The sequence below is a fragment of the Pezoporus flaviventris genome, unplaced genomic scaffold (assembly GCF_033815535.1).
Source record: "Pezoporus flaviventris isolate CSIRO_AGI_PZ_B2104156 unplaced genomic scaffold, CSIRO_AGI_Pfla_v1 ptg000007l, whole genome shotgun sequence".
Classification (NCBI taxonomy): domain Eukaryota; kingdom Metazoa; phylum Chordata; class Aves; order Psittaciformes; family Psittacidae; genus Pezoporus; species Pezoporus flaviventris.
In genome coordinates this window covers 85,397,296-85,405,679 of record NW_026892555.1, presented here as the reverse complement: position 1 = coordinate 85,405,679, position 8,384 = coordinate 85,397,296, and the positions used below count along the sequence as shown (strand labels likewise).

At 55.6% G+C, this 8,384-nt stretch overlaps 1 protein-coding gene across 1 annotated transcript; it reads left to right on the top strand.

Moving 5' to 3' along the window:
* Positions 1-530: 530 nt before the first annotated feature.
* FOXF2 (forkhead box F2) lies at positions 531-6,648 on the top strand. Its single transcript, XM_061449341.1, has 2 exons — positions 531-1,893; positions 5,675-6,648. Exons 1-2 carry the CDS (start codon positions 882-884, stop codon positions 5,839-5,841), a joined length of 1,179 nt encoding a protein of 392 aa, XP_061305325.1. The 5' UTR covers positions 531-881; the 3' UTR covers positions 5,842-6,648.
* Positions 6,649-8,384: the final 1,736 nt, after the last annotated feature.

Below are 8,384 nucleotides of genomic sequence, written 5' to 3'. Positions count from 1 at the left end.
GGGGCTCCGTAGGGAGGGCAACCCCCTCACACACACACATGCCCACACCCGGTGGCATGAGTACCAGTGAGCCCCGGGGCGCACAGACGGAGCTGCGGGCTGGCAGCCGATCCCCTTGGCCCAGGGCTGTCCGGGGGACCCCCGGGCAGACCGGTGCCTGCGGGAACGAGGGAACCCCACGGAAGCAGTAAACGGTGTCGCTGCGGGGCCAAAGCTGGTGCCGCTGCAGCAGCGCCTCCTGCCCAGATGACGGGTGGACAGAGCCCAGCTGGAAAAGGAGTGGTCTCTCTCGCTCCCCCTCTCACTCCTCCTTTCTCTGTGCTGATTTCTCGGCCGGATTCAGGGGGGTCTGCGAGGAAAGGGGTGAGGGGGAAGAAAGGGCAAGTTTGAAGGAACTGATAGGCGGTCGCCTGTGCCTTTACGCAAGAAAAAAACATTTACGAAAGAATAACAGTGCGGAAGAGATTAGAGGGGGGGGCCTTAGCTTCCTCCCCTTGCCGGATTAGGCTGCGGGATAGTCCCCAGGTGGGGGGCAGAGGAGGAAGCGGAGCGGCGCTGAGCGGAGCCTCTGCGGGCGGCGCAGGGAAGGCGGGGGCCGTGCCGGGGCTGTGCTGGTCCATCCCGCCCAGTGTCTGGCTCCGGAGGAAAGCAGAGGAGCCATTGCGCAAGGGACCGCGGGGAGGGATGCGCAGGGCGCTGCCACCGCCCCGCCGCCGCCCGCCGCTCTGAGGACGTGCCCGGAGGACAGAGGCTCCCACCGCCCCCCTGCCCCTCCGCTCTCCCCCTGTGGGGCATCCCCCGCCCCGGTACCCACCCCGCCCGGCTCCCCCCCTTCCCTCCCAGCCTCACCCCACCCTGCCCCATTCCCCTCCCTCCGTCAGATGACCACCGAGAGCGGCCAGCAGCAGCTGGAGCCCCCCGTCCCTCTCCGCTCCTGCAGCCCGGCTCTCGGAGCTCTCCAGATGAGCCGGCCGCCCTCCTCCGCCCTGGAGACCTCCACCTCCTCTTCCTCCACCTCCACCTCCTCCTCCTCCTCTTCGGCGGCGGCGGCGTCCTCCAAGAGTAAGAAGGCCAGTTCGGGGCTGCGGCGGCCCGAGAAGCCCCCTTATTCCTACATCGCCCTCATCGTCATGGCCATACAGAGCTCGCCCTCCAAGCGCCTGACCCTCAGCGAGATCTACCAGTTCCTGCAGGCCCGCTTCCCCTTCTTCCGCGGTTCCTACCAGGGCTGGAAGAACTCTGTGCGCCACAACCTCTCCCTCAATGAGTGCTTCATCAAGCTGCCCAAGGGCCTGGGCCGACCGGGCAAGGGCCACTACTGGACCATTGACCCGGCCAGCGAATTCATGTTCGAGGAGGGTTCCTTCCGACGACGGCCCCGCGGCTTCAGGAGGAAATGCCAGGCGCTGAAGCCCATGTACCGCATGATGAACGGGTTGGGCTTCGGCGCCTCCATCCTCCCTCAGGGCTTCGATTTCCAGGCGCCCCCCGCCTCCCTCGCCTGTCACTCCAACGGCTACAACCTCGACATGATGCCCAACGCCATGGCCAGTGGCTATGAGGGACTCAGCGGCGGCCACCACGTCCCGCACATGTCGCCCAACCCTGGCTCGACCTACATGGCCAGCTGCCCTGTGACTGCCAACGGGGACTATGGCCCCGACAGCAGCAGCAGCCCCGTGCCCTCCTCGCCGGCCATGGCGAGTGCCATCGAGTGCCACTCGCCCTACACGAGCCCTTCGGCTCACTGGACAACCTCGGGGGCCTCGCCCTACATAAAGCAGCAGGGCCTCCCCGCCGCCAACGCCGCCTCCTCCGGCATCCACTCCAGCGTGCCCTCCTACTCTCTGGAGCAGGGTTACCTGCACCAGAGTCCCCGCGACGACCTCTCAGGTAGGGACCTGGGGGGCCCGGGGGGGGGAGGCGGCTGGGAGCGCGGCGCCGGAGGTGGGTTTCACCGGCGGCGAGGGTTTGGTGTGGGGAACCCCCGACCTTCTGCGGCTTAAGAAAAAAGAGGGGCATTGTCTGCAAGGGGGAGAAAAATACGCGTGGGTTGGAGCTGCTCTGCTTCGGGAAAGGGGAGCTGACTGGGAGGGCTGTGGATACGGCTGCGAGCAACCCTCCTTCTTGCCCAGTGCCACTGAGGAGCGCTCCGAGGAAAGCCCGGCTCCATCCCGTCACCGTCCCGGCTCCCTCGCGGCTGGCACGTCCCCCCCCCGGAGCCGGCGACATGTGCACGGCAGCAGAACCGGGGCGGCCCAGCTAATCCGGGCTGCGGCTTTTTTTAGCGGGTAGCGCCGCCAGGCATTGCCGCTGCTTCGGTAAATCGCAGTCCGCGGAGCCGCGGAGAGGTAGTAATCAAAAGAAGGCGTTAAATATTATCCCCTAAACCCTGCGGGGGAACGAAAAAGAAAAAAAAAAACAAAAGGGGGGGGGGAATAAAAAAAGAGAACAAACCCCGCCGCTTATCTTGAAAAATGCGAGAGATTAAAGCAGATCCAGTGTATTTCTGCAACTGGAGGGAAAGAGTTTTCTGGTCTCTGTCTCACACCCCCACACCCCCCGGCCGGTGATCACAGACAATGTCTGCTCAGAAAAGTCCGAGCACAAAAATGGGTAAAAGATGTTGGGCTCTTAAGGGGAAATTTTCCAAATAGCCCTTTTAAACGTGGGTCCCGGAGGTTAAGCAAACAAAGACAGTCTGGGCTGGACCACACCGAAGAGGATTTTAGCCTGACTTAACCCCTATGAGAGCGGGGTCTTGTTCAATTTTATGGGAATTTCAACAAGTAACAAATACAGGCGACCTTCAGCTCTGGGTCCCCTCCCGCCCCCTCCTCGGGTGCCTGTCAATCACTCTGCTGTCCTTCGGTGAGCTCTGCAGCCTGCCCCGGCCTCCCCACAGCCGGGGAAGCTGCTCTGCCATCGCCGCAGAAGGGACTCGGGGTGTCGGATGAGAGCCAGCGGCTGCGAGAAATAACCGCAAACCTTAAATATCCTGGTGTGGTCCAGGGGAGAGGCGGCTGCGAAGCGGTCGCCGCCTGACCGGCATTTTGGGGTGGGCGGGTGCGAGGAAGATGGGCCTCGCCAGCTGGGCTCCCCCGTGCCCTCGGGGATCTGTTGCTGGGGTTTAAACCCACTTTTCGGAGATCTAGGTCCTCGTTTTGAGGGCCGGGGCTAGAGGCCAGCGGGTCACAGGGGCACCCGTCCCCCAGTGAAATACCCACCTTTGCCGTTAGGGATTTCTGCTTTGTTTTGTTGTTGTTATTTGGTGGTTTTGTGGTTTTTTTATTTATTTATTTAATTATTTGCTATTATTTTATTTCCTTTTCCTTCTTTCGGATTTTCTTCTTCCCCTGTTTTACCCAGTGCGGCCCCCATGGGGCCACGCATGGTGCGGGAGTGGGACTCGCCCGGGGAGTGGTGCTGGGAGGTGGTTGCCCCATCCTACTGCTAGGAGCCCGAGGTGGGAAAGGCCATTCCTACGAGAGAAATTTTCATCCCAAGAGCACAGGGGGAGAGAGCAAGGGCTCTGATCCCCGCGGAACCTCCACCACAGCTTCCGAAGCTGGGGCTGTTTAAGTCCGAATTGTTTCTGTTCAAGGACGGATAGACATGCAGACAGATCGATGGACGCTTTCTTAATGCCGACGACGAGCGTCCGTTTCCATCGGTCTCATGTAATGCCACTACTTTGTAAAACGGCGTTTCGCCGCTTGTTTTCTATGGCTTCAGGATCCGGGCCCACGACTTTAGTGGAAGCCGTCCACATTCCTTGATTAACAGAAAGAAAAACCCGAAGCCTTTATTCTTTTGCGTGGATCCATGCCATGTAAAATCTCTGTGGCGCAAACGTTTTAGTAGAGTGAAGGGAGATGGGGAAAACCGATCCGAGCTCGTTCATTCGTATTTGTTACCAGCAGTATTCTTTCTTCTCCTCTCCCCACGAAAGCAGTAGCAAGGGAATTTTGCCTTTCCCTTTCTCTTAGTTAATTCAAGGTAAATTCGGTGGCAATTGCTGCTGATCGGTCAATAATTCTCTAGTCAAGACAGCGACAGGGCTGACTTCAAACCTTGAATTTGCATCAGACCCAAGCATAAGAGAGGAAAAAATTGGAAACAGGAGGGTCGGTTCTGCTAAAAGGATTTTGAAGCTGGGGGGTGGGGGGGAGAGACGGATTTTTTTCGCACGCTATTAAATCCTGGTAAATGATTGAATCAGGATTGTAATAAAGTGCCCCGGTTTATGGTGAGCATACCAGGAGGGTTATTAGAAAGCCGAGGAAATCCAGCGAAATAATCACTTTTATAAAGTGAGCTCTGCGGGGTGAAGGAGGGGACAGTGCCGGAGGAGTCGGGCTCAGAGAGCCGCCGGCCGCCGCCGCCGAAGGGCTCCCCATGCCGGGAAGGGAAAACCGGGATGGCTCCTTCTTTTTATATTCTCTTTTTCATTTTCCCACTCTCCTCACTCTCCTATTTTTCTTTTGATCTTCCCACCACCCCCTTTCTCTCTTTCTTTTTTTTTTTTTCTTTTTTTTTTTTCCCCTTTGACCTCGGTTAGATCTGACAAGATCCCGCTAGCCGAGTTTGACATCCACACGCCAACCCAAATCCGTCTCTGGCCCTATCTACTCTGCGGGCCTTGATCAAGCAGTGCTCCCCTCCCGCCGAATCCAGCAGGAGCCCTGCTAGACTAAAGATCCTAGTACAGCCCTACAGCGCTGTCTGAGGAAAAGCTCTCCCACGAGACCCTCGAACCTCGTCCCCTGAAGGCTGTGGTGGGAAATGAAAATGGGGGTGTGCAGGGTCGGTGCCAGGGGTGTACTTCGCTTGTTGATGATGAACCGTAGGGTGTCTTCGGTCTACATCTTACGTTTAAGACACGAGAATAGGCGTGCGCTCTCATACACACACACACACATAAATAAATACAGTCTCAACACACAGGCGGATTGTGTTTAGAATTCAACCTGTAGCCATTCAAGTCAGAAGTAAAAACCTCCCAGGAACGGGATGGGGAGGAGGAAGAGTGAGCAAAGACGGGAACCAGGTTCAAATGACTGCGACGCATCCAGAAAACCACGCAATTGGCATCGCCTCCTCACACGCACACGCTCTCACACTTCACCTTATGCCGCGGCTGACCTGACTGTGCCCGCAGGCAGAGGAGCCGAGCACCAGAAGTGCCTGTGCCCCCGTGGGAGGGAGGGAAGGATGCATGGTGGGATGCTCCGAGACAGGGTGAGCCCGGGAAGAAGCAGTGCATCCGGCGGTGGGCATCCATCTCCGCTGCCGCCTTTCGCTTCTCGTCCCGCCGTTGCGCGGTTGTGCGGCTCCGAACCTCCCCGTGGAGCAGGCATAGGGGGGTCATATGGGCGGTGTGTGTCTTCGCGGGATCCGAGTCCTCTCCCTGCGTGGGGAGATGGGACCCGCCGCTCTTCCCCCCCTGCAAGCGTGGCAGGCTTTGCCCCGGGGAGACCCCCGTCGGCTGCTAGGGAAGCCAGAGAGGAGCTCCCAGACCTCACGGTGGGGAGCGTGGGCAGGGGGAAAGGAAGCAGTGTGTGAGCCCTGCTGCAAGCACCCGCTGCTCCCTGCAGGTGATGGGAAAGGGCTGCTCCCCCCGAGTAGAACCACGCGACTTCAGAGCATCTCTTCTTATTTCTTTCTCTTGCAGTGGGATTGCCTCGCTACCAGCATCACCCTTCCCCCGTGTGTGACCGGAAAGATTTTGTTCTCAATTTTAATGGTATTTCTTCGTTTCACCCTTCCGCTAGTGGATCTTATTACCACCATCACCACCATCAAAGCGTCTGTCAGGACATCAAGCCCTGCGTGATGTGAAGGCGGCGCCCCAACAGAGACAATTAGGTGGCATTGAACAGAGCCGACGTATAGACGGACCCACGCAGATTAAATATAATGTGCACTCTGATAGCATTGATAGTACACGAGTCACTTAGCAGAATTACCAAAGGAAGTGGTGTTTTTGGTCCCCCTCTATCCCTTGAAGGACACGTACAGCCGATATAATTCTCCAAAGCTCTTCCTAAAAGAAAAATGCCTTCTGTGGTGTGTTGGGTATGGTGGGTTATAAGTGTCCTTATGCCAAGTCTGACCACTTTAATCAAAACCCACCTTTCTGTGACCTCCTAAAGAATCGAGCTTTGGGAAAGGGACAGTTCAATATATTTTTATAGGGGAAAGTGCCTTTGAACAGGAAAAATAAGTCTCCCAGCTCAGCATCTGTGAGGACTCCCAATTCTATTGCTGCTTTAGCAGGAATTTTACTTCTTTATTTTTGTCTCTCCCTGAACCCCACCAAGGACACTTTGTGTGGACTTCATCACCGACCAATCGATATTATTAAAACAGTATTGTTTAGCCCTTTCGTGTATAGACTTTACGAAAACTTCTTTTTTTTTTTTTTCCCAGTATTGCAGCAATACAATGTGTTGTTTTTTTATTTTTACAAAAATTGTTTTCTACCACAATATTTTTTAAAAAAGTATTTTAAATAAATCTCGTGTATACTCACACACTATTGCTTTAAAAGGAGAATATATTTGCACTTATGTATACTTTTACAGTTTGCCAAAATATTTTGATGTATAAATTTTTTTTTTCCAATAAAATGTATATAAACGACCATGCACCGGACAAGCACTTATTTTTCTCTCTGCTCCTTCTGAGTAAAATCTTTCACCCCAGCATCTGAGATCGTTAAAGCTGCAGCCTCAAATCCTCCAGCCGCTGGAAGGGGAAGAGAGGAGCGAACGATTGACCCAAAGAGGCCAGTGCAGTGATCTCTGGGCTGCACCTCCCGCTCTCACCCATTTCCCACCCTGCTTTCTCCCGCTGCTGGTGTAGGCTGAAATAACGGGGGCTCCTCCTCCCTTCGAGGGTCCCCCGAGCCCGAAGCGCTCTCCCCGCTCTTTAGGGTTGGCTCCTGGTGTCCCCATGTCTCCGTGTCCGGCACCGCCGGATCCCTCTGTGCCCCGACGGGGCTTAGTCAGGTGCGTGGGGCAGGAGCCCCTGTGCAGCGCGCAGGGAGGGCAGGTCATGGGTGAGCGGCGAGAGAGTTCAGACAAAACCGTGGCTTGATAAGGACAGGGGAGAAGCACCGGGAATGCCGTGGCAAGGGAAAGAGGCGGAGGTGAAGAAAAAGAAAAGAATTAATAAGAAACAAAATAAAATAACAAAGGGCCCCGAAAGCAACCCAGGCAAAACAATCTCTGACCCCGAGATGCCGCCGGCTGTGCCCCACGCTGCCGAGCTCTGGCAGCTTCTTCCCCTCCTATCCTGAAGAGTCCACGGGCAGGCCTGCCCCACGGCCGGTGGATACCCACTGAACCCATCCGGCACGTCCCGCCTTGGCCAGGTTGGCAATGGCCAGGGCCTGGTAACTGCCATGCGTGGCCCCGTCCGCGGGCGCAGCTCTTCGCCACCCCCCGCGCAGCCCGTCCCTTCTCATGGAGGGGATGGAGGTTCCCCGGTATCCCAATGAGCCCCTCAAGCTGGGGCTGCCCCGCCACGCTGGATTGACTGCCCTCAGGCCTGCGCCCAGACCCTGGAAAGGGAGAGAGTTTCATCAGAATGTTGCATGTATACACAGACATATAAAAGCAATCATACACACAGAGATATAAAATCATATCTATGTAATTATACATAGAGATAAAACTCTGCATCCTTTAAAATACACATTTATGCTCGAACATGCCCTTTTCTTCCCTGAGCTTCTCAGGGCCTGTGATAAATTATAAAGTCAGTCTCAGAGTTTGCTCCGACCACAGTGCTGTGTTTACATTCTTTCCGAGGCAAGCCTGCATGGTCGTAATTTATATCCTAAACACTAGAACGTAACTTGTTTACACAGGAATGACAGGACCTCAAAGAGAAAAAAACTGCCTCTGGCCTCCCCTCGCCCGGCCCGGCGGCGGCGGCGGGGCGCCAGTGCCCTCCAGCGGCCCCGGCCTGCTAGCGCCGGCCCCGGGGCCGGCGCTGCGATTTGCACTTTATTATTTCCCCCCGCTTCTGAATGCCATTATACCCCAGAAAACGGGAGTAACGCTCACACTTGCCGTTCTCCTGAGAAAGCGGAAGGACCTGATAGGGCATCCTTCAGTTCTGGGCTTCTGTCTTCTCCCGTAACAATTTAAGACTATTAAGCTTTCCTTTCCCCCTTTCAAGCTTCTCAAACAAAGGGTTTTTCAGAAGCAGTGCTCTTTAGACACCAGTATGTTTCTGGGTGCTGTCAGTAAAATGAACCCAGCTCTTTCTTTTGAATTTAAGGGTGACTTGCAAATGACAGGGGCGAAAAAAAGTGGCCAGATTTTTAAGTTAATTTGATCTGATTTTGTTTTGATATTTGATTTTATTGCAGT